This window comes from Oxyura jamaicensis, chromosome 1 (assembly GCF_011077185.1).
Source record: "Oxyura jamaicensis isolate SHBP4307 breed ruddy duck chromosome 1, BPBGC_Ojam_1.0, whole genome shotgun sequence".
Classification (NCBI taxonomy): Eukaryota; Metazoa; Chordata; class Aves; order Anseriformes; family Anatidae; genus Oxyura; species Oxyura jamaicensis.
In genome coordinates this window covers 201,479,000-201,504,771 of record NC_048893.1, presented here as the reverse complement: position 1 = coordinate 201,504,771, position 25,772 = coordinate 201,479,000, and the positions used below count along the sequence as shown (strand labels likewise).

The 25,772-nt window shown below is 43.4% G+C and overlaps 1 protein-coding gene across 1 annotated transcript in view; it reads left to right on the top strand.

The window, feature by feature from the left end:
• ACER3 (alkaline ceramidase 3) overlaps positions 1 to 25,772 on the top strand; it is a 54,881-nt gene that overhangs the window by 22,634 nt on the left and 6,475 nt on the right. The window contains exons 3-10 of the mRNA XM_035330384.1: positions 2,727 to 2,779; positions 5,901 to 5,953; positions 8,744 to 8,825; positions 9,929 to 9,964; positions 17,310 to 17,368; positions 20,913 to 21,014; positions 23,766 to 23,870; positions 25,599 to 25,644. Coding sequence (XP_035186275.1) covers positions 2,727 to 2,779; positions 5,901 to 5,953; positions 8,744 to 8,825; positions 9,929 to 9,964; positions 17,310 to 17,368; positions 20,913 to 21,014; positions 23,766 to 23,870; positions 25,599 to 25,644 — 536 coding nt within the window. The remainder of the gene's footprint in view (positions 1 to 2,726; positions 2,780 to 5,900; positions 5,954 to 8,743; positions 8,826 to 9,928; positions 9,965 to 17,309; positions 17,369 to 20,912; positions 21,015 to 23,765; positions 23,871 to 25,598; positions 25,645 to 25,772) is intronic.

Sequence of the window (25,772 nt, the reverse complement as noted above, 5' to 3'; positions counted from 1 at the left end):
GCTATACGGGGAAGCTGCTTCTACTGAAAACCGATGTAATTGCTGTGATCGTGTGAAAATTACAAAGCTGGTAGAACATCTCATTGCAACAGCGGGTTTTGTGAAGCCGATGTTCCCTAGAAATGCCTTGATCCGGAAGTTATTATGTGATAAAAAGTACGTCGCCGGATAGCTGCATTCCAGGAGAACTGCACGTAGAAGCTGCACACAAAGACATCCAGGCTTAAGTCATAAACCACTATTTATTGGAGAGGAATACATGTCAAGCCCCTTGTAAGTTCACTTTAAGCCTGATAGATAGAGGATAGATGGGCTCTGAGCGTATCGGAGGAAGTAAAGATTTCCTTGCAATACTTGGCACGTTATAGGGGTTTCCTCTTTTCCCGCTTGAAAAGTTTCAGCACTGAACTCTGATGCATTAAGCCACGAAACAGCGACTCAGCACAGTAGGTGCACTTTTAGGCATTATTTACCTTGTGCTGAAGCTTCAAAGTTGCATGGGAGTGTCAGTGAGGCGGAGCATCACCTGCTTCAGCGTACGCTGCGGTTCGTCATCTCTTAACGCAGTTTCATTTTTATTTATTTAAATCTGACCAGGTTCATGAAGCTCTTTACGGCTCTGTGTTAAGCCAGCAGATAAGCCCAAGGTAGAAAATCAGAAACTTGGCTCTTAGCCCGTTCAACTTTAGCTTTTTTACGTTACTCTGCATTAAGCAGGTATGAACGGGTAAGTGAAGAACCACGTTTCATTCTTCAGGCATCATTAAAACCATCTCTTCGGAAAGATGCTGCTGTGCCCAGTTGCAGCAGGGTTGGAGGAGATGTTGTTAATGCCCCATCAAGACTGCTGCGAGCATGATTCCACCCATTTCCAGTAGAGGATTTTTATTTTAGGAATGGCCGTGTGAGGATTCCCTTTAAACTTTTCTTGTTTTAGTTAACTATTTTACAGATAAAGCGTAAATTCTCTAGCGCATAGCAGACTTTCATAACTGAAGAAGGAAGTCGGTGTGATCAGGGCACGGGCGCAGCAGTTTTTTGATTAACAATTTATCGAAATTACTTGTAGTCCCGGGATTAATGACCTGAAACATTAATATCTGCAGCGTTCTCGATTTTTACAGAGTGGAGAGGAAAAACAAGCCAGAAATAACTGCCGCTAATCATGCAGCAGGAAGGGGAGGAGGGTGTACAGCAACAGCTTGTTGAGATTTATATCCCCAACAGCATTAAAAAGTGACAACAGAAACAAAAGAAACCTAACAAGATGCTTTGTTAATTTAAAATGAATCACGGTTGCTTTGAGTTGCAATGATTTCGTCCGCCTTTGAACATTACAGTCGTTAAAAATGGCGAGGGATTGTATCGTGAAGGTACTGAAATCACGGTGACAGCCAGGGTAATGCAATGGGTGGTGCTGTTTTAATGATGATCTTAATGTGTTTATTCTTCAGCGCGAATGATGGTCGGAATCTGTTTACCTAGACGTATAGCTAGGAGAATTCCTCATTAAAACCTTCATGAAGGTGAAAACAGAGATTCCTTATTGTTTATAAATCTTTTATACGTTACATGCCTTTTTTTTTTTTTATAAGTTCTATGCTTTGGTCGAGCACATATAATCACAATTCTAGTCTAAAATCATCTAAAGGAACGTCTCCAGATGTGTCTATCAGCTGCCTAGGGAATCCTTTACAGACTGCACTGTTTGTTGGCTCGTGATCTGTTTATACATCGGTGAAGCCGAGCTGCTGTGCGTGGCAAAGGAGCTGATAATCTTGCAGCAGAGCACAGCGGCACTGCCCAGCCGTCAAGGACTGAGTGGGAAATGCTTGGCTGAAATTAGTCCGAGGTGAAGCATAATTTCTTGAAGGAAGACAAGACATCGAGTTAATGTACTTACTCCTGCAAAAATAGAAACGAGCCGGTGCTTAATGAGAGTGTTTAATTGTTCACATTTCAAAGTAATGAAGGATGCATTAAATACTCAACCAGCTTTGCTCTAAATAATGAAATCTAACTTCCAAGACATATTGTCTTTGTCTAACTGGAAAAAAAACAACTCTCTATAGGCAAAGTATACATCTCATAAATTAATTTCAGCATAGATTCAGAGCTGAAAGTACTTTGGAGAAAATGCATCATATAGGAGGTTGATCTTCCGAGAAGAAAGCTTGGAGATGGTGATCTCATTTCACAAAACGAAAGCGTGCTGCATGAGTTTTGTTTGTGTATGCTGAATTTCTGATTCTCTGGGTTCTAGTAACGGTTTTGGTTCTGCCTCTGTCGCTGACCGAAAGCTGCTCGTAAAATTCACCTTTTAAAACTGTACAATAAGCAGAAATATCCCAGGCTTTCAGGACCGCTGCATTTCAATAAAGCTTTTTGTTAGAGAAGGTTTGAAGGAAATAAATCTTAATGTACTAAAAAAAAGGAGGTAGAATAAAAATACTCCATTAGTTCTTGGTTCCCTCCACTCCTACTCTCAAGTGAGATCATTCTAGTTTGTAGGAGACTGGGAAACCTACCCCATGCCCCCAAAAATACACGTATATCACTGGTGACAAGTATAAAGTAAGCAGCCATGGAAAATTGGGTATGTGTCCCTGAAGTGGGATGCTGATGGTTAAATTTTTTTTTCAGTAAATTTTGTGTTTTTAAGTTAATTCACCTGACATTTTTCAACGTAGTCTTGTAGTATAACCACGGTTTTGGTTTGTTTTCAGCTGTGGGACTGGGATCTTGGTGCTTCCACATGACCCTGAAGTATGAAATGCAGGTGAGTACTGCGAAGTAGCTGGAAATTGTGGTGTAACAGGAGTTAATCTACCTCAAACGTCATCCATACAACTCCTACTCTTAGCAGAAAACTCGCATGGTTTGATTTCATTAGGTATTTTCCACCAATAGACGTAGAGGAATATGCGCTTGTATCGACTCCTAAAATAAGAGCTCGAATCTATTGCTAGGCTTCTTTTCATCTTACTGTTTTCTCTTGTATTTTGTGTTGATCTAGCTCTACCTGAAGCACGGATGCTCAGCTCAGTATCTTCTGAGTAGCAGCAGTTGAGTCTCCCTCTCTCTCTTGCTGTCAAGCAAAAGGTATTCAGCAATAAATCAGTGGGCATAGGAATTTGTTTCTGGTATTATCCGTATCCTTAAAGGACATGAAGTCTCCTGTTTCACGTCTCAGAAGATTAAGGAAATTCATCTTTGTATCGAAGAAAGGAAGAAGTGGCATTCAGTTCAAAATGAAGCCTTCAAAGAAAAGCACATGCTAGAAATCCGTGTTCCTACCATAGTCAGCAGAGGTTAGGGAAGCAGTCAGCTGGGCTGAGGCACTCTCCAGGCAGTCTTCACGTGAATAATATCAGTTTTCCTAAAGAGAAGTGTGTTCAGTGCCATTTTAGACCACAGGAGTATTCCGCCTGGCCTCCAGCTGCCATCCCATAAAGGTGCAGGCCCCTTAGACCCCACGTCACACCCACCAGTCTTGAGTGGGTGTACTGGAGACCCCAGGGCATCTCAGAGAGCGTTGGGCACGTCCTCTTTCTTGAACCGATGCTGGTGAGCAAAGCCACGCTGAACCCTGGATCGTTAAAATGATCCAGGCTTAAAACGTTTGTTTTTTTTATGTGTAGAGGCTTTTTTAATCCACGTGACTCTGATTCTGCTCACCACACAGTTGTGTTGCTTCAGAACAACCACAGGTCCCATCACCTGTGGTTATGTTAAGGGCAGACAGAAGCAGAGGAGAGGGGAGCAGCAAGGTTTTGCATCACTTTTTCCCACGGGAGTAAAAGGTTTTGTGTGAGGTAGAGAAAGCACACACATTATTTTGGCAGCCAAGCTAAATCTGTGGCCCGTAACGCTGATTGCTAACTGATGAATCACCACAGAGGAAATATTTCAACCAGTAAATAATCTTTTTTTTCATTCACTTTGTCTCGTTATGATTCAAAGGCAGCGCTGATAGCTGTTTGAAGAGAGTTTCTTGACATTTGTTTCAGTCTTAGTACTGTAAGTGTTCAGCGTGCAGATAGCTTAATTAGGAGAAATGTGAAAGCTTCTGTTCCTGAAAGCAGTTGCTGGGAATATTTTTTTCTGAAATTATCACCTTTTCTTTTTCTTCTAATTTTATTTTGATGGGAATATTGCTTGATTGTGGCTCGAGGGATCCAAAATGCATATTTAACCGGCTAAATCAGCACACCGCATTTCCTCCTATACATGTTTCTTCTGTGCTCAGACATCCTGTTGACAGGATTTCTGGAGGGATGAATTCCTTTTGCTACAGAAGCCATTGTCTTCTGCAAGCAGATTTTAGCTAGGATTTGTTAAGACTCTTTTTGCTGTTAACGTCCCTGAGAAGCTCAGTATATGCAGTGTGTGCACAGCTGTCCAAATTTGAAAATATTTACAGTATTTGTATTCTTTTGCCTTCTCTTTCTGTTTTGAGACTATAAATCACTCAGCCTCTTCAAGAGCCACATGAATTAATCCTTCAGCTAGTTCCTGTCGGGCTCAGTAAGAATATTGCTCAATTTCTAAGTAATAATTATTAGTATAAAGCTGAATTCAGCTCCTGCTTGTTTTTCCTCTCTAAGGCAGCACAGCACAGATGAACTAATCTGATGGCAAGGCGCCACCAAACACGCCTGACAGCCTCATCTGCCGTTTGTCTTCCTGATACCTATTGCAGTCCCTGACAGTATAACGCACAGATTCATGGATTTAAACCTATTTTTTCCTGCGAGGTTAGATGTGTGCCGGGTCGCCTGGTGGAAACGGCTCGCTGTGGGTCGGACAAGTGGGACTGCTAGCTCAAGAGAAGCAGCCAGGATGTGGGTGAAGAATTAAGACCCGTCCTGCAGTGGCAGCTGGTCATTAGATCTCTTTAGCTGTATTGTGAAATATTTCCTGAAGTTTCTGTGGCCAAACGCAAGAAAAGCTAATGGTTCAAGCTTGGAATAATTCATCTCTCTGCTTTTGTAGCTCACATTTTTTTTTCCCCACTATGAATGCTCAAAACTAAAAGGAGGTTTTTGCCTGTACGGTTAGACCAGTGCTGCCAACTGGGACAGAATCAGGCTGGCTTTCTGAAAGGGTTTTTGTAAGCTGGTATTGCTCTTAATTCGTCTCATTAGTCAGAAAAACATGACTGTGAACTCGTTAAGTACCCTTTACCAGTACTGGGAAGGGAGTTGCTGTACAAACATGGCCATCAACAACTTCCAGCAGGATGGAGGAACAAGATCAAAATCTCTTTGCATCCGCTTCTTGATTTTCTTGGAAGAGGCAATTGTGGGGGGGGAGTAACAATTCAAAGTGGCTCAGCATCAACATTTGCTGGATGTATTAGAAACCAGAGGCAGCAGGTCTTCACTGATCCACGTAAGAAGTGTCTGAAATTAGGAAGTAAACATTCAAGCACATTACAAGGTACTTCCTAAAAGGGTTAAAGTTCTCTTTTTACGTTATGGAAAAATGATATTGTAAAGAGTTTCTTTGTGTGAAGCTTGTATAGAAGCAAGAAAAAGTGACTGGCTGCGTTGAGCAGGCTGTAAATGGTGTGGTCATATTCAGATTGACTTCTAAAAACTAATTATTATAAATGCTTAAAGAGGTAAGAACAGTGAAAATGGCATGATTCTTTAAAGGCATAGTTTTTTTTATCAAATGTAATATTCAAAAGATTCATTGTAATAAGCTTATTAAAGCAGCAAAATTTCAGCAGCTGAATAGGATTTGACACTGCCACGTACTAAAAGTACAATCAAGAAGGTGGATATCCAAATGACTTAAACTCCTATTTTCTTAAGACTTTTCTCCTTAATGAACTTTCACAAGCGCGTCAGTTAAAAGTAGTTTTCATGTTTTAATGTCTCTGCTTTTTGTAGCTGTTGGATGAGCTGCCAATGATATACAGTTGTTGTGTGTTTGTCTACTGCCTGTAAGTATTTGTTAAATGTTTTTTTTCTGAATATTTTTGAAATACTGACTTTGGTTATATAGAATATGTGTAGCCCAATGTCGTGTATAGTGAGGCTGACACTGAAGCTTCTGTTCATTTCAATGAGATCTCAGTTCTGCCAGCAGCACAGCTTTGTGACTTGGCCATTAGAGCACCAGGCTGGCTTTAGTCCTAGTTTTTGCTAATTTAGAGATGTTTTACCAGTGTTTGTTTAGCAGACAAACAAACAAACAAAAACAACACAAAACCTTCTCATTAAAGAGTTGTGTTGTATACAACCAGAGCTCAGTGTTACTTGGTGTGTAAACAGCTGACATAATAAAATCACTTCAGTAATGCCTACAAAATGATCAATGTGGTAATTGATAGGTGTTTTATTTATGGTTCTATGATGTAGTCTGACTCCAAATGTGAATTTCAGATTTCTGGTTAAACCTGCTTTCCACTCAGCTGAAAAATTAAAAGATTTTCTGAAGAGTGCAAGTGGAGAGTGTCTCAGAACATGCGTCACTGCTTAATACCATGCTAGGATGTGTTCTACCATGTAATTTCAGGAGCAATGTAGTGTTTGGTGACTGTAAAGGCACAGTAAGCTATCTTTTATTTGCCTGTTGCTGCAAGGCTTGGCTTTAACACAATTTGTTCTGTCACTTGGAAAGTCCAAATGATTAAAAAACAAAACAAACAAAAAGTTCAAGACAGAAAATAATTGTCTTCTTGCTTTTGAGCATATGATCAAATGTTCAACTGTTGCAAATTGGAGCATCTTTGGTGAAGATTTCTGGTAGGTTGCAGTGGAGATGGGATGCTACAGGACTAAACCTCCATCTGTGGAAATTACCATCAGTTTGTGATTCATCTGTTAGTATGATTTGTGCAAGCTCAGGACCAGAATAATAATGCCTCTGTTAGCGGAAATATTTCCGTCGTAGCTCCCTATCTCCTTGAAATTGCCTTTGCATTTTTTGTCTGATTTGAATGTGATTGGGGAAGGGATGAGAAGAGGCTTTAAAGAACTATTTGAAAAAATAATCATGCTCATTTTGTGCAGTGGTTACTCTATCATCTTCAAAAGCACTGCAGTCTGTTACTGTATTTCTAGCCCTAATAAGATTCTATGTGTGTTTGTTTAGTAGTAATTAAAATGCTCTGAAGAATGAGCTCATGTTTAGCTCAGGAGGCCTTTAATAATAATTATGGTTTTCTTGAAGGTAGGTGGCGGGGTGGTTTTGCTCAGGACATGCCCTTCTAGTGGTTCTCGAGCTGTGCAATTACTTGGGCCATCCATTTTGCAATGTGCTGTCCTGTTAATTTTTTCCAGATACTGCTACACTTTTTTTTTCCCCTTTTATTCATCCCTGATGATGTCTGTTTCTTAGGAGCTAATAGTAAAATAGGCAGATGTGACTCGTAGCTCTACAGACATTCCTCCAGCCCTAATGATTTGGTGACTTTGAGAAGCCCAAAAGGATATGGTTTCCTTCATTTTTTTTTTTCATTTTTTTTTTTTCTGATGAAGTTATGGTCTACAGAGTAGTTCTGTGGAGAAGGATGTGGAGTCCTGGTGGACAACAAATTAACCATGAGGCATTAATGTGCTCTTGTGGCCAAGAAAGCCAATGAGGTACATCAGGAGTAGTGCAGGCAGCAGGCCGAGGGAGGTGATCATTCTCTTCTACTCAACACTGGTGAGGCCCCACTGTGAGAAAAACTTTGTTTCTCTGGAGTGCTGGGCCCAGTCCTGGGCTCCCCAGTACAAGACAGAGCTGGGCATACTGGGGAGAGCCCAGCACAGATCTACAAAGATAATTAGGGGACTGGAGCATCCCTCACATGAGGAGAGGCTGCGACAGCTGGGCCTGTTCAGCCTGGAGAAGAGAAGGCTGAGAGGGGATCTCAGCAATGTGCATAAATATCTGCAGGGAGGACATCAAGAGGATGTGGCCAGACTCTTTTGGCCAAGAGGCAACGAGCACAAGCTAAAACATGGGAAGTTCCAGCTGAAAGTGAGAAAACATTTTGCTGTGAGGGTGACAGAGCTCCGGGAGAGGTCACCCACCTCACGAGTCCCCTCTGGAGATAGTCACAACCTGCCTGGGGTTGGCCCTGGTCACCTCCAGAGGCCCCTTCCAACCTCCACCACCCTGTGATTTTGGGATGTGTCTGGTAATTCCAGCACAGTTACACCTGAAGTGCAGCACAGAGGTCAAGAAGCTAATCTTAATTAATACTGGCAGCGATTAGCAGTTTTTACTTCCCACTTCCTCCAGTACCTGACCCAGTAAGCTTGCTGCGCTGTGGCTGTGGTAAAGCTGTAAGCAGCCTGTGTTTTACCAGATCTCCAGAGTTCGCTGTTTTGTAAGGCAGTCCCTTTCCCACACTGCCTTCAGCTCACAGATGACATGTTTTTTGGCAGCTGTATTGCATTTTGAACTTGTTTCTAATTTGTCATCCATTATCACCCCTTAAGCACCTTTGAAAAATGCCTCTGCTTACCAGTTTCTTTCCACTGACTGGCTTATTTTTTTTAATATATTTATAAGCTTATTGTTTTTTATTATTTTTGCAATAGACTTTTGAAAAACGTTTATTGGTAGAAGTGTGGGTTTTTCATATTAAAATGACATATTGGAGCAGCTACAATTCCTTGAAGGGCCTAAGACTCATTTAGATCATTTTTCTCACAAATTCTGTGATAATATACCTTGAAAAATATACCCTTTATATAGTAAATGATGAATGTTATCACTCCTTTTTGTTCTGTTCCAGGTATGAATGTTTCAAGTACAAGAACACAGTCAATTATCCACTGCTTTTCTTGTTAATAACATACAGCTTCGTAGTCAGCATAGTAAGTAACTTTTCTAATTTGGTGTTTTCACCCGTATGTTGATAGTTTCCTGCCAGCGATGGAACATTACACAGGCAGTCCTGAACCTACAAACTTCCAGTCAAGAAGGAGCATTTTTTTTTGTTTGTCTGTTTTTTTGGTGGGAAAATAATGTGCTGGCCTGAGAAACCTGACATTTTTCAATCTAAAGCCCTATACAGAATAAATGAAGAAGAAACACAGTAATGCAGTTGCTAGAATAGGAGCGTGAGGAAAACAGTGCCCCCCAGCTGTGACATGTTATGAGACCCTGGAAAAGCTGTCTTCTCCCTCTGGGCCTCACCTTAACTCGTCGACAGAAATGAAAATGAGCCTGTTCAACAGGCTGCAGAAAGTGAGCTGTGATGCAGTCCTGTATTTTCTGGATTTTCAAGCACCAGGCAGAATAAGAAGGAACCTAGCTGTTTAAAAAATTAGACTTTAAACTGTGTCATGGCTAACTCGGTTCCCTTTCTCAAGGCAGCATGCTGCCTGTATGAACAAAACTAGTTTTGTACTGGCTGTCAGCCACAGTTGGAACATCTTTAATTATTTTTATCTATAAACCTTTCTTATTAAAGTAGCATTAGAGGTCTTCTGCCTTTAAATCTCGTCTTTCCTGTGCCTCCTAAAGTTTATCTTTTATACCTGTGGTACGTTATGCACCTTCACTACTAGCTTTTGATAAAATGAATTGAAATGTTATCATCAAAAAGCATTAATAATAGCAAATCTAAGCAGGGTACGCTTTCTTCTTGCAACGCATACCAAGAATGTGTCTGGTGGTTTCTGATTCTGGTAATTTTAGTTGTTCATGTATGTGATGCAACTCTATTAAATGAGGAGCTTTTAGCTGTTGATATTGCCATTTATGCTTGTGAATTTTAAATAATTCTACGTTTAAAGTCTGTTGAAGAACCCCCAGGTTTTGCCAGAGGAAACTTCCACTGTTTAATCAACTTTAACGGTATATGGATAGGCACTCGTGTCTTTATTCTAACAGAACAAGTTTTGGCAATATTTGATTTAATAATTTTGTGGTTGTTCTCCGTTGCAAGTTATTTATCTCTTTTTAATCTTTGCAGGTTTACTTAAATTTGAAAGAGCCTGTATTCCACCAGGTAAGCGTTGCTCTGTTGGAGAAGCAGATCTTGCTTAAACTGTGCTGTTTTAGTGGAGTGCTTTATACGATGCTGTAGCTGGAAAGAAGAAGAAGGCAAACCCAATTTGCCTTCCACTTTTTCTTTAAGCAGTACTGCTGCCTGTCACATTGCCATCCTGTTACTTGGTGACCTGAAAAACTGGAATGGTTTGTGTGGTGTTTTAGTATTTGACCTAATAGTCTAGGTGTTTTTCATCAGTGACAAGTGTAACAAGAGGGAGACCTTAATGAGTCCTTGTGTGTTTTATTACATTAGTGGCTGCTGTGAAGTTATGACCTGACATCATAACATGGCCTGGGCAACTTAACCCCATGTTCTTACCTCTCTTTTTATATATTAACTTTTTTTTTAACTACTTAATTTTACTTTTTATAAATCCAAGCTGAATTGAAATGGAGAATGGCTTACAGGGTTATGTCGCAGGCTTGTTTTTATGGCCACAGAGGATTAATGACACGTTTGGTATGGGTTCTTTTCGTAGCGATGCTGTCCAACAGTATTAATGTGCGTCTGCTGCCGGTGGGAATAGGATTTGTACCACTTGCCTGCTCACAGGAGGTTAGAAGTCATGCTTGCTTATCTATGCCATGAGTAGCTTTCCCTCTTTTATGACATTTTGATTAGGGATAACGGCTGAAAAATTGCCAAGCAAAAGCGCAGCTCTTTGCAGGACAGAGCTTTAAAGCCTTATTTTCTGCAATTGGCAGTGCCATCGCTTGTCATAACGTGCCTGCTGCATCAGCGGTCATAAAAATGATGCACGTTTCCTGGTGTTGGATTAGTAAACCGATGATGAATAAAATAAATTCGCAACTGCTCCAAACAATCTCTCCGAGAAACAAGAATTGTGACTCTACCTCTAGATAAAAAGAGAAACTTGAGGGGATTTTTTGATCACGTTTATTAAATCCCACCCACCCACCCCCTGCTTACATTTTTGGCAGGAAGATGTTAGCCAAGGTGAAAAAGGCATTTTCTGGTGCTTTTATTGAGCTAGTTTTAACTGGTTTTGAATGAAGTGACTTAAAATAGTTTTGGTACTATTAGCAGAATTTACTACTTAGTGTTGGACTATTGTATATCTTTAATTAATCTACTCAACCTGTATTCATTGCAAAAGTAGATCACAGCTTCCCTGTTTGAGGCATTCACATAGGTATTGTTCAGTGTGCCAGATACTACGAAGATAAATATTATGACTTGTCTGGAAAGAGAGAAATAGGGAAACTTTAACCTGTTGCCACAGACCATTAATTTTTTGCATCTGGTTTCTCTTAGGTTCTGAATATGAATTCCCTGTTGTAATTTGTACATAAGGAATCAATGTGGGAAAGATTGAGCCCCATAAAAGTGCTGGACTTTTTACAACAACGCTTACTAAATGGCTTTTTATGGAGAACGTACAATTATGGCCAAATACCAAATGTCCAAGTACTGTGGTCATTTTTTTCCTACCCTTTGCCAAATATGTTGTAAATCCGGAGGAAACATTTCTCCGACTGCGCAGCTAAGCAAGGTTATTTCTCTTAATATTTGTCCTCTTTATAATTTCAATAGGTATTTTTGAGCTGAACGGGTTGCATAGACTTGAAGTCAGGTTAAATACGTTCATGAAATCATAGTTTTAACTAGTCTTAGTCTCTAACTGTGTTGGAAAGCAGCATTAGGACATAAAACAGCACTTGATTCCTCTAGGTGTTTGTGATCATCCTCATTGTCAGCCTTGCAAAAAATGGAATAACTGCCTGAACAGCTTTTATCTTCTTCATTGTTAGAGCGTGTTTTTCCCCCCAAAAGTGAGCAACAAGAATGGAAAAGGATTCTATTACATTTTGTAGCCTTACTTTTCAGAGAATTGCTTGCCACTTTCCTTCCCAGCTCGGGCTCATAAATTGCATATTGCCAGCAGGGCATGAAGGGGATTTCAGTTCATTATTCATGGCACAGCGGCAACAGAGACCAGCTTCTTTTTCTCCATTCAGACATTCCAGGTCTGTAAGGTGAAGCACCGAGACCCTTGGGAGGAAGGAGATGCACAATTTGGTCAGTTGGACACTGCATGTTGTTAGAAGAAAACATTTGTCTGCCTGACAACTGATCTATTTTTTTTCAGTTTCATCAATTAAGCAAACAAAAGGTTGCACTGGTCTTTACAAGCTTGTATTGGCTTGCTTATGTCAAAATCATTGTGGCTAAAGCACTGCTGTTACCTAATTTCCATGGTGCTAAAGAGACATAGGACTCAATTTTATGGTCGTTCTGAAGCCGGCATGATTGTCAAAGAAAACAGCTGTGACCTCTCTTCCTTTTCCTCTCTAGCACACAAATTTACTCGGAGAATTTTCCTGGGGAACTGAACAGGTTAAAGCTTTTCAGAATTAGTCTCAAATCAGATTAGTTTCTCATCCCTGTTTACCACGTGTATATTTGCGCTTATAGGAGGAAAGGGGTGGGGGAAGGTTGGCTGCTGGTGTGGAGTCATCCCTATGAAGACAAAAATAAGACAACCCTGCAAGTAGAAGAAACGGCCTGGAGAGTTAAAATTTTAGAGCCATGTCTTACAGGTGGCCTTCTTTCTAATATGATACGGCCTAGAAAGTTGTCATCTGCAAAGCGTGGCTTTCCATCCGGATTTATTTACCTGCTACCTACCATGTGCTGGCTACATGGCCAAAAACCTCCGTTAGCTGATAAAGTTAGAGGAATAATGAAACAAATCTAAAAGCCTTTTTCATTTGCGTAGTCATTTGCTGCGAGAGTTTGAAGAAAGATTTTAACAGAGATAATTAGAAGGCAATTAGAAAACGAGATGAAATGCTCAGGTTAACCTGATGGCTTTTTCTGGTAGCTGCTTTCTCTGCATTAAGGAATGAAGATTAAAAAAACATCTTTTAGTGTAGACGCGACAGAAGTGTTGGTGTGTTCTCCCATGAGAAACTAAGCAAGCTGGAGAAGTAGAGCAGTATGAGATAAGGTAAGGGGGTGACTGAGGGAGGTGATGAAAGGCAGTCTCAGTCTGGACTTCCTCAGGATCAGCAGTGGAAGTGTTTTTATTTCATGACCTGTAGCAGGAAGAAGACTCACCTGCTGATGAAAGTTGTGAAGATACAAGGTTCAGAGACATCTCTGAGTACAGAGGAGGACGAAGAGAGAACTGGGAGACCCAGAGGACTAACGTAACGCTCAGGAGTGTCTGAAATGGTTCCAAATGGAAGAACAACACGCAGTGGCGGGTGAATACCAGCTATTCCTGCTCTAAGTGCTCAGGTTCCTGAAGGAGTGAGTGAGTGCCTGGATGCATTTGCTGATCGCAGCATGATAACGTGGCCAGTGAATTCTCTGCAACAATAACAATCAAAATGGTAGAAGTAACAAAGATGGATCAGATTTAGCAGTTAAGGTGACTTGAAGGAAGAGGGAGAGAGTGGGTGTTGGAGGAGAGGGTATTTTGTTTGCCTCAAGGAGTAAAATCGTCTTCAGTGGCGTTTTAAACATACAAATTAAAGGAAGGCAGCGGAAGAACTTAGGACAGTACAAAACCTGTATTTTGAAGTGTATATGGGAGCCTGAAACCGCATGAAGAATACATGGTGGTGGAGCACAGCTCGTTCAAACTTACGGGACTCCCTGTTTTGGGGAACATCTGTGGGCAACACTGTGTCCTGCGGCTTTCCAGAGTGCCTCCTGTTTTGGCTTAACGCGTTGTGCCTTTTAGTGGAACGTCCTTCTCTCTTCACATTCTCAGGGTGTCAAATGGTCTTTTAAAAATGAGCTTTTCAGGACACGTCGTCACCACAGAGCTCTTTATACTTAGGTATTGCCCTGCTGAAGACCAGGTGTAAACCAAATTAGAGTGAAATTTTAGCTACACAGCCTTGCTTCCAGAAAGCCAGTACAGCTTTCGTTCTGGCTGGTCCCTCTACCTGCACGATAGCTCAGGGAACGTGGAGATACATCAGGCTCTGCAAAGGACCAGCTCTACAAGCCATGGAAGGGGAACCCAAGAAAAACCTCAATTTCCAGCTGCAGACCACGTCCCAGAAGCTCGGGAAAGCTGCTGAGCACCGTGCAGCTGTAGGGACTTGGGTGTCACTTAGCCATCGCGTGCATGCTTCCAAACAAGACCAAGGCAGGTAAATCTGGCTTAGCTCAGTCGTGAGCTGTCAGGGCAGCAGGTAGTGCTGAACAGCCATGAAAATATGCAGAGCTGCAGTGTTTTTCTGAGGCTGTCCCTTCCTTTTTACCTCTGCTCAGACTTCTTTCCTAGGAAAGAACGTGTAGAAGTCTGTTTCCTTTGCTGCAATATTCAAATACAGTTTTCATCTTCAAGTACTTAGGCTGTTTCTTGATAGATGGTTTGTGTGTTGGGAGGTGAGTAGTGGCAGCCAGGAACCCCAAATCTCCGTGTGGTTTCCCGAAGTGCGCACTAATATTTGAGGCTAATGAATTGACTTAATTAACAAAGAATGGGCAGAAGCAGAAGAAATGGAAGTGGAAAGAACGGGCTCTCGATGCTTGGGTTTTTCATGTGTCACTGAAGTGATTTGTTAGTTAAAGAACAACAACAAAGGGGACTAAAGGAACTGAGAAACTTGAGCAGACCTCCGTAAGGTAGACGTCTTGTGTTTTGTTTGGTACTTTACCCTTCTTTGGGTGGACAGATAACGCCTGACGCGTTTTTGGCATGGTTAAACTAGGAAACCCAACGGGTGGCGAAGGAATAAAAGTAAAACGCTGCTCCCCAAAGGATAAACGAGGTTACGTGGCTCCGTTTACCGGCGTCTGGTGAGGAGCAGCCGTAGTGAGACGTGCGGCTGCAGCCTCGGCGCGTCACAGCATCGCCTCCTCGACGTCCGCCTCCGGTGCGCGGAGGATTGGAGCACGCAGGGCAGAACAGTTTGTTGTTCCAGCCTTTCACAGGCTTTTTAAACACGAACGTGTTTTCCTGCTAACAACCTGTTTGTGTGGGGGAGCGGAAAAGGCAAGAAATGGAAGTGTCAACTCTGGGCAAGTTTTTCTTCAGTCACTGCAAGGTTCCCTCCCCCCCCCCCCCCCCCTCCTCTCTTTCCATTAACACTTAAGCCTGACCTCTTTTACAAGCCATTAAGCAACTCGCTAGGAGATACCAAGCCAGTGGCTCTTCAAAAAAAAAAAAAAGCTTTTCCTAGCTTTTGCTTTTCCCTGCTTTTAGCAGCTGCAAAAAAAAAAATGACATTTTTAGCCAGTGTTTTAGCTGGGCTTTGGGCTGCGTTTCTCTAGCCATAATCTAGCGCCATTTAGCTCCTCGTACAAAGAAGCTGAGAGCAAATCAGTTAAATGAGAAAAGCTTGAGCGTGGTCATGCTCTGAACCGCTCTGATCAGGCCTCTCCCTTCATGGGTAGGTTTTTCTGTGTCTGTGCTGCAGAGGAACGTTTTAGCCATGGAAGTTGCAGGTGAGAAGAGAACAGCAGGGAAATGAGGTTGAACTGAGGAGCCTTTCTACGAGATTTCTTCCTCCTTGCCTTTTCTCTCTTAGAATAAATGACTGGATTTGATTAGGAAAGCACAACAGGCTCTTTTAAATGAGAGCGATGGAGTAAAATGGCACTAAACTCTTAATTTTCAATCCGTATTGGTCACATGACGGTGTCTTTTTAGGGAAAACTCTCCCGGTGCTGAAGAATTGGTGAAGCACGGAGCCCACAGGCAGCCCCAGCAGCGCGTCCCCTTTCCAGCCTCGCTTGGGACTGCTCAGCACCCGATACTCCGTCCGTGTTGAGCAGGATTTTTTCTCATTCCTGTGCCGTACCCCAGGCAAGGGAACTGGAATTAGTTTACAGCTTTTGTGTGAAGTACAAGCCAGGGCTAATTAGCCTTTCAAATAGTTTCAAATAAAGAGCCGCCGTGCTGAGTGACTTTACATAGTCAATACCGGAGCTTGCTCCTACCTGTTGCCAAACATAAAGGCTCCCTTGTCTGTCGGGGTCCTTTATATACGCGCTGATCACGCGGTGTGCGCTGCTAACCTCGTCCTTAGAGCTAAACGGAATTGGGAAATTTGCCTTTTTGGAAGCTAGGTTTTATTTCACAGCAATCAGTTTCGTGTCAAATGACTGCATGCGTGCGCTTGCAGGGCGGTGAGAGCTGAATGCCCCGGTTACAGCAGAGCAGGAGGAGTTCCTTGCCTCGAAGACAATATCGCCTAAAAGAAAGGGATTAGGGAGCTGATACCACGTGGTAAGGACCCTGGTTTGCAAACCAGCGCTCCGCGAGGTTCAGCGTCTTCCGAAAATAACCCAGCAAAGGTTCCTCGTTCTTCTGGTTCATGTAAAACGAGGCGGAGTTAAGTGGAAGCTCGCTAAAAGCAAAAAGGAGCAAGGAAGGTCAGGGAACGAGCGAGCAAAAAATAGCGAGGGCCTCGTGGAGAGGGGCAAAGATCAGGGCAGGGCTGCTCGGAACAAGCTGCTTTTTTGCCAGAATGAAGGCTCCGAGAAGAAAAAGGATGGGGAGTGAAGCGGTGGTGCTGATGTTGGATAATCCTCCTCACTTCTGCACCACCGGTCAGGCACGGTGCTCCTCTTTACTCTGTGTGTCTTGGAGATGGTGTTAGGTGCATCCAAAGCTTGCAAAAAAAAAACAAATGGAGACTGATTTGAAGATCACGAGGCAGAAAATAAATGATTACTTCGACCTTTTCTATAAGCCAGGCTATTGCTTTCAACTTCACGGAGCCTACAGTGAGCCAGCTTTTGCTCGTGGAACTTTTCGGAGCGCGCAGCCCCCTCGCTGTGTGCTTAGATTGAATCCCAGCAACGCGGAGAAGTCGATTTTTAAATGCTTCCTGCGAAGGCTCTTCCCATGCTGGTGCTCGGTGTGGGCAGAACGCGTGCTCTGTCGCGGTGTTTGCTTTCAGGAAAAAAAAAAATACACTTCACTAATATTTGATTAATAACTTTCGAAAGCCTTTTCAGCTGGTGTTCATGCGTCCCAGGGTTAAAATGTACAGAGAGAGAAGAAATGATAGGATTTACTCAGCGTTCTGATTTCAGGATGTTGACTGAGTGCCATCTAGTGTTTGCTTCCCGATCCGAAGAAACCTAGCAGCGATTTTACCCTGACTTTTCTTGAGCTCGCATAAGCAGCGTGGTTATAACCGTATTTATCTTCGAAACTTCTCTGGAAGCCCTGGAGAGGAATGTAGCAGGGATGCTGTTTCCTTGAGGCTAAGAAATAAAAATCAGAAGCTGCAAAGAATGCTGTTCCTGTAGTGTGTCTAAATTATTTCGGCTACCGCTGCTGACTTTTGCCTGTTTTTCTTTGCAGATCATGTACGGAACGCTGGTTTCCATTATAGTTCTACGGTCTGTTTATATAGTATTATGGTAAGTATCACTATGTATTATTATTAACCCACTGTAAGGCATAACTAAGCATTTGTGTCTTTTTGGGTGGGGTTAACAAGAGAAATGAGCAGTGGCGAAGTTTCTGTAACTAGGTACGTGATGCTAGCTCACCTGCTCGGCTTGGTTAAAAGGAACTGCCTCCCCTCCCTGGATTTTCTTGAAGCCAGCGGGATATCGGTCAACAAAGCTGCTGGCTCTGCGCTTGTGGGCAGTGTTCGCTGCCAGGTGCTCTGCTAGCAGCTTTGGCTGTTAGCCCGGGGCTTCAAGGGGGACAGAGGTTTTGTCTTCACAGAGCTGGATAAAATGTGAGACCTATTGCAAGTGTCCAAACTCTGCTTTTGATTCTTGGAGACAGGTAAGAGCTGAGCTCTGCGGAGCTGAGCCCTTAGGTCATGTTTTCCTTTCCTCGTTCCATCTCGGGTATCTAAAATTCAAACGTAAAAGATAAAAACCAAAAAAATTTAACGATGGTTTTCACTGCAGTTTTGAATAACGAAGTTAGGTATATGTGCTGGAAATCGTAGTCACAGGTACACCGTCCAAAAGGAACTGGATGTTGAGACACATGGAGAGGCTTCAGAGCACAGAGTTGGTGTGTAAAACTGAAGAAAAGGGAATTGAATCAGTAATGGAATAAAAAAATCCTTTAGCAGGGGTTCAGTCAGTTCCTGTCTCCCCCTGTGAACAGTCAGCTTTCTCAAGGGTTGGAGAAAACCCCGTTTTAGTCTTCAAACACCCATATTTAGTCTTCAGGCTAAATCTGCCTTTTGTCAACCTGTGAGTTACACACGGAACTCTTCAGGAACACAAGGAAGAACGCAACAAAAGGCGTGAACTTGAAGCGGATTCACTGAATCACCTTTCAGTCGCAATTTCAGTTCATTTAGTTTGACTCTCCCCAAGAAATCGCCACAAACCGAGCATGATTGTTCTCAGACTGCTACGGAGCAAGAAAAACTGCAAGTTGATTGCATTTGCCTGCAGCTGTAGAAACCATAACCCATTTAAAGAAACTTTTCAAACCCGTAAACGTGGAAATTTTAATCCGAACCTAGAGATCTCAAGGGGGTATTGCCTTAGTTTACTTCCAAGGGGAACAAAGTTGAATCAGGTTGAAGCGGTTCTAATTTTGTTCTTGGAGCTTCGGCCATTTAGATTCATAGAATCATAGAATATCCTGAGTTGGAAGGGACCCTTAAGGATCATCAAGTCCAACTCTTGACACCGCACAGGTCTACCCAAAAGTTCAGACCATGTGACTAAGTGCACAGTCCAATCTCTTCTTAAATTCAGACAGGCTCGGTGCAGTGACCACTTCCCTGGGGAGCCTGTTCCAGTGTGCAACCACCCTCTCTGTGAAGAACCCCCTCCTGATGTCAAGCCTAAATTTCCCCTGCCTCAGCTTAACCCCGTTCCCGCGGGTCCTGTCACTGGTGTTAATGGAGAAAAGGTCTCCTGCCTCTTGACAACCCCTTACGAGGAAGTTGTAGACTGTGATGAGGTCTCCTCTCAGCCTCCTCTTCTCCAGGCTGAACAGGCCCAGTGACCTCAGCCGTTCTTCGTACGTCTTCCCCTCCAGGCCTATCACCATCTTCGTAGCCCTCCTCTGGACACTCTCCAACAGTTTCATGTCCTTTTTATACTGTGGTGCCCAGAACTGCACACAGTACTCGAGGTGAGGCCGCACCAGCGCAGAGTAGAGCGGGACAATCACCTCCCTTGACCTACTAGCGATGCCGTTCTTGATGCACCCCAGGACACGGTTGGCCCTCCTGGCTGCCAGGGCACACTGCTGGCTCATATTCAACTTGCTGTCGATTGAATTTCTTTATTTTTGAATTGAATTTCTTTATTTTTGCGTAGACAAGCCCTTGGGCCTGCTCTCTTTCCAGCTCCGCAAATTCCACTTTTTTTTTTTGCATAATTTCTGCAAAATGTCATTGTTCTCTGACACTATCAATAACACCACTGTCTTCCCGGGGTATCGCCCTTTGTTTTCCTCCAGCAAAGTCCCTCTGTGAAGTTCTACCTGCTTTTTTCCCCCTTCATTTTCAGAGGTTTGGGGGTGTGTTTGGGGAATTAGCTAGACGGCTTCATCGAAACATCGCTCTACATCAGCTATTCCGATGCAAATTGTGGTTAGAAGGTTGGGATGGGGAGAGATGTCCTGGTAGGGAAGCTGTGCTGACCTGCTGGTGCCCTTTCTCTTCTTCCAGCCCTGAGTATGCTTCTGGATTTACTTCTGCATCGCTGAAATGCATTTCTGTCTTCCTGTTCGTGGTTCTGGCGCTTGTCCAAGCCCGCTCTAACTCATACATCAACTGCTGTTTCTGCTTTTCTGTCTTATTTCCTTAACATGTAGTAACTCCCTCTCTCTCGTATTTCTCAGTACAGGGCTGGAAGTCACTCCCAGCTCAGCATTAATATCTCGAAGGGCAGAATGTAATTCCTAGCAGGCCGCTGCCTCCTCCGGTCCTCACCATTTCTTGTCGTTCCTGCCTCTTTCCCCCAGCTTTTTGTCTCTTTCTTTGGGTCTGCTTCCTTCCCAAGATGATGCCTTGGCAAATGCTGCCCTTTGCTCGCAAGTTCCCCGTTGATGAACGATGCCGGCCTCGCTCGTATTCCCTCCCAACCCCCCCTCCCCATTAATTCCCTGAACAATTCTAGCCATAATTACCTAATTACCAGCGTGTATAACATACCATTTAGTGCTCTTTCACGTCCTGGGCTTGCTTGTGTCTCTGGAGCACTGAGCTGGGGGTACGACAGCGTGCTCTCTGCCATGCACCGCGCCGTGCCCCGTGCCTTGATGAGACTAAACAAATGCTCCTTTGGCCAGCTTATATTGGCAGAAGTCTTGTTGTTAACATCTCTAACTTGTTTCTGGTTACTTTGCTGTGTGGAAGGAGCTGTACCTGTCTTTTTTTGGACCGTTTCAGTCCCCAGCGCTCGCAGCTCTGAAATAAAACCTTGTAGAGCACAGTGGGAGGAAAAGCAGCCCAGGAACACGTTTTAACCCAAATAGCGATGCTGTGCGTTTCGAAGGCTAAAAAAATCACTCGAAGGGTTTCTCGCGGCAGCTTCTTGGGGTTGGAATTGGGCTTTCTTTTGGACTTGCTAGTGGGGAAGGAGCAAATGCCAGCAGCTTCGTGGGGGAAGTTGGCGGTTCCACGGCCCAGCCCGAATGCAGGTAGTGAGGGTGAGTTTATTAACGATGCGCTTCCTCGTGGCTGCGTCTTCAGTGTGGTTCTCAGATCCTAAATAGGACTAATTTTTCTAAAAACGGAATTACCATTTTTCCGTTGCCAAGGGCACTCGATGATAAAATACGGTACGGAATTACTGCTTCCCAAAAGCATTTATTTGGTTCGTTGTTGATTGTGGTGGTCTCCGTTCACAAAGACGACAGCCATTGTCTTCCTAAATTAATCAGCTGACGTGTATGTAATTATATTTCTGTATGTTACAAAATGCATTTAAAGCATCTTGAACTTAATATTCCATTTTTCTTCTCTCTCTCCAGGGTATACCCGTGGCTGAGAGGTCTAGGCTATACATCTTTAACTGTATTTTTAATGGGATTTTTTCTCTGGAACGTGGACAACATTTTCTGTGATAAATTGAGGTGAGCGCTTTTGCTTTGTCTTAATAATCTTTTAGCATAAAGCTTTGTTTTTTTTTTTCTGTGGTGCACGTTGAAGTCTCCATCTCATGGTATATATGACAGGTACCTGAAAGGAGGCTGTAGCGAGGTGGGGTTTGGTCTATTCTCCCACGTGCCTGGTGACAGGACGAGGGGGAATGGGCTAAAGTTGCGCCAGGGGAGGTTTAGGTTGGATATTAGGAAGAGCTTCTTTACCGAAAGGGTTGTGAAGCACTGGAATAGGCTGCCCAGGGAAGTGGTTGAGTCCCCATCCCTGGAGGTCTTTAAAAGACATTTAGATGTAGAGCTTAGGGATATGGTTTAGTGGAAGATTTGTTAGTGTTAGGTCAGAGGTTGGACTCGGTGATCTTGGAGGTCTCTTCCAACCTAGACTATTCTGTGATACTGTGATAGGCTGCCTACAAAACGTTCACAAGTGTTCTTATCCAGTTTGCTCGTGCCTAGATTCAACACTGAACAGTTCTCTTAAAGGTTTTCTCTTCCATGAATAGGTTCCTTTTATTGTTTTTATAATTGATATTTCTCTTTAACTTCAATTTCAATTTAAAGAAAGTAATGTCACTGAAGTAGTTTAGAGGATCTGTGGCCTACAGAAAGTCTGCTCTTCACACTTGATTTCATCTGAATGAGATTTTAATCCTGCCTTTTCTTTTTGTTGCTTTCTGTTTCCCGGGAAAATAGCAAAAGCAGCGGTTCTGCAAGTTAAAGGAATACCTGCTGCAGTCTGTCTGTCACCGGTGGACAGCAGCTGTTGGAGTGTCCGAGAAAGAGCAGTAACTGTGAGCCAGCGCATTGTGCTTGGCTGTCATTATTAAGCCTGAAGTCTTAGCACTTAGAGGAGGCCAGGAAAGACTTCATTTCTGTTTAGACTATCGCCAAACGTTGCTTTTTAAAATCTATTCTTTAAAAAAAAAAGGCCTCCAGACAAACCCACCATCTTGTTGTAAGGCTACGTATCCTGTCCGTGCAGGAAAGAACACCAGTCTAACGTGTTGTTCTCAAAACGTGTGGTCCCTGGAGCCGAGCAGCTTCATAGCAGCACCTCTCCTTTTTTTTTTTTTACTGGTGGAGATGGAGAGGTTGATGCCAGCATCCTGACTCTCTGATGCGCTGTTACACACTTGAATCGGTGGCGTACAGAGCTCCTAGTAGGTTGCTTGGTCAGGCTCAGCTTGTAGCGTGCTGTAAAGAAGTCCGGTGTGTTCCTCCTGTCCTCTTGGGCTCTGTAGACCCTGCGCTTCTTAAAATCAATTGAAACTTAACTCCAGCAGGGTTTCCATTAAACGTTTACAAAATGTAGGTGTAACGAACATAGTACGTCGTGCCACAAGTCTAAAAATACCTGATACAGCTTGACACGGGTTATTTGCCAACGCAGGTAGGTGGGTATACAGTGACTGCGCATGCTGCCGTCCAGGTTGATTTTTGCAGCTGCATCCCATCACTGGTGAGATCACAGCCCCCAGCTCTCTGAGCCTGCTGAGCTGCCGGAGCTCCGTGGGGCTTTGGAACTTGCTCCTAGGCTCTCAAAGGTTGCAGCAGCTGCTCAAGCACTTTTTTCCGTCCTCGTTTTGCAAAGGGGAAAAAAAACGTTCGCATGTTCGCTGCTGCGCTTGTTCGGCTATGGTGCTGGAAAAAAAAAACCACATGCTTGTGTACCAGCTTTAATAATCAGATGTCTGCAGTTCCACAGGTGGTATTATAACTTGAAACTTTGGAAAAAAGACATTTTAGTTCCTTGTAATTTTTTATTCGTGAAAGATTTAACGTGTGAGTCATCCACCCACCCGCTCCTTTGGGTTTTAATGTTGAAAATTTGTGTTTTGATTCCGTTTTTGTTTTTCCGTATTTCATTTAGTCTGGAACTGTTATTTTTAAAAAAAAAAATAAATAGGAGGTTCTGAATTTGAGCTTTGAGACTTCTTGCCATCTCCAGCTCTGAGGCTGTGCCGGGGTGATGGTTTGGGTTTTCCTGACTGAATCGAAGCTGTGTTCACATTCGTGGCTGAGTGGCTCTGGAAACCTAAGCAGTAGCTCAGGGATTAGCATTTAGGCAGGGGCACTAGACACTGGCACATCATGCAGTAGTAAAGAAGCATTCCAGAAGCTGCAGGTTGTTCTTCCTTAACGCCTGCGCTCGTTACTATTTTCCCTTTTTGTTTTGACTGAATGTGAAACAGAAGTCAAAAAAGAAGCCAGGCAGGTGTAAATGTCGCTTCACCTGCAACCAAACAGGCGTTACCTGCAGAAGCCTCGTGAGCAGGAGAAAGTAAGGGCAGTTCAGTTCTTTCCCTTTATTCTCTCCATCACCTAGCCTCTTCCCAAGGAGCTCGTGCCTCGTAACTGTTCAAAATACAGAGCATGTGGGCGGAGTATTTCAGATCCTCTGCTTTCATTGCTTCCTCACTAAACACCCGTTCTGTCCCTGTTTGATAACAAACCACAGATGGCCAAGCTAAGCCCCCGTGGAGCTGGAGAAGAGGCAGAGAAGTTGCCCAAGGTGAAGCAGTGATGTCAGATTCTTCTCCCTGACCTTATCCTCAACATTTCTTCCTATGGACAGTAGTTGACAGGGTTTTGGGGTGGAAAAATGATAGACTGGGGGATGCCAGAAATACACTCTCTGACCTTTGAGTCCAGAAGGAACTGACCGCTCTGACCTGAGATTGCTTAGGTTGGGAAAACCAATTGGGTGGCATTTCTTTCTTACAGGGCACTACGAGAGAAGATGCCTCCTGTTGTGGGAGCCGTGACACAGTTTCATGCGTGGTGGCATATTCTCACAGGCCTGGGCTCTTACCTTCATATCCTGCTAAGGTAGGAAACGTTTTCTAAACTGGTTCATGGTAAAGCAGACTTAGGAGGCTTCCGAGGTTCAGATTTACTTCAGCATGTATCAGCCAGAAGAACAGGAAAATGACTGCTTACTAAACTGGAGGAGGTGTGAGTTCTCCTTTTCCTTTTTGTAACCGATCTGTCAACTCTGCAGAATGTACGTTCTTCAAAATGCAATCATCAGTCTCTAAATAGCCACGATTCTTCAGGAAAATGCAGTTCACAGACGGGAACTCTAGCGGTTAAACTGCAAAAGCTATTTGACAGTATATTTCCAAAATAAAAGCTATTCATATCTTTCTGTTCTTCTGCAGCAATCCTCAAGTGCTTAAATATGGTTTAATTTTAGAAATGCCACTCGTCTTTTTGATGAGCGCTGTCACTCCCGAAAGCAAGCCGGCGTCACGCTGTAGTGCAGGAGGGGTGACAGCTGGAGCGGTTGGAGCAGAGCTGTTCCCAGGCGCGCAGGATGTTAGCGTTAGAAGAAATCTGAAAATGTTTAAGAGCCTCAATTAGCAAGTCTGCAGCCAGCAGATGTTTTGCTCTGTGCCACCATCTACTGGAAGCAAGAATGAGAGCAGAATGTAAGAGGGAATCTGAAGAATGTGGGTAGTTGTGTTCAATATGAGCTGGGACTGTTTAGCCTAGAGAAGAGGAGGCTCAGGGGCGACCTTATTGCACTCTACAGGTACCTGAAGGGAGGCGGTTGGTCTATTCTCCCACGTGCCTGGTGACAGGACGAGGGGGAATGGGCTAAAGTTGCTCCAGGGGAGGTTTAGGTTGGATGTTAGGAAGAACTTCTTTACTGAACGGGTTGTTAGTCGCCGGAATAGGCTGCCCAGGGAAGTGGTTGAGTCCCCATCCCTGGAGGTCTTTACAAGACGTTTAGATGTAGAGCTTAGGGATATGGTTTAGTGGAGGACTTGTTAGTGTTAGGTCAGAGGTTGGGCTCGGTGATCTTGGAGGTCTCTTCCAACCTAGACTATTCTGTGATTCTGTGACTCTGTAATATCTAACTCGTCTTTTACCACTTAACTGTAAGAGAATCTCTAACAGGAACGTTCTACGTAGCTGAGTTCAAACACCATAGGCAAAGTTTTCCCAGCGTGCTGCGCAGATAAACCAATTTGGTTTCTCTTTCCTCGGGGAATGCACAGATGCCTGATGTCTGTCCCAACCCAAGGAACCGCGTGCTCATTTCCCTTGTGTTCTCTGTTCTCTCAGCCACACTGTGGCATCGCTTATGCTACCTGGGGAAACGTCCACATAAAGAGTGAGGTCATGCTCAGGTCTGCTGAGAAAAGAGGATGGGTCGGAACAAAAATGAGACCCAGAACCCAGCTATGTTTTTTTAAATTATTTTTATTGATATCTGCTATATTTTGTGGCACGCTGATGAAATTACACCCTTCCAAACTGACAGGCTCTAATCCCTATTCAGTCTTTTCTTTAGCAGAGAGAATTTACTTCTGGTTTCTTTCTGCCTACACGCATAGTGGAGATCAGTTTCTAATAGGAATTTAGCACAGGGGGATTCGCTGTAGGCTAATACTCCCTGTTTTGCATAAACTTAGGCAGAGTGGGTAGTTCTGCAGTCCCAGAAGCAATTATTATCCCGTTGGAAAAGAAAACTGGGACTGGGACATGATTAGTACTTTGTATGCTGCTTTATGCATCAAATCTCAAGCACGCTCTCCTTCTTTCCCTCAGTTTATACACAAGGACACATTTCCTGAAACACAGGCCAAAGGTGAAGGTAAGCAACCAGTGTTTTGTTTCCATTCATGAGCTGCAGCATTCAGGTGTCTCGGGCCTGAACACGTACTTGTGAGGCTTGCTTGTTGTGCCTCTTAGGGTATTCCCTTCAGTATCTAGTTGCTTTCC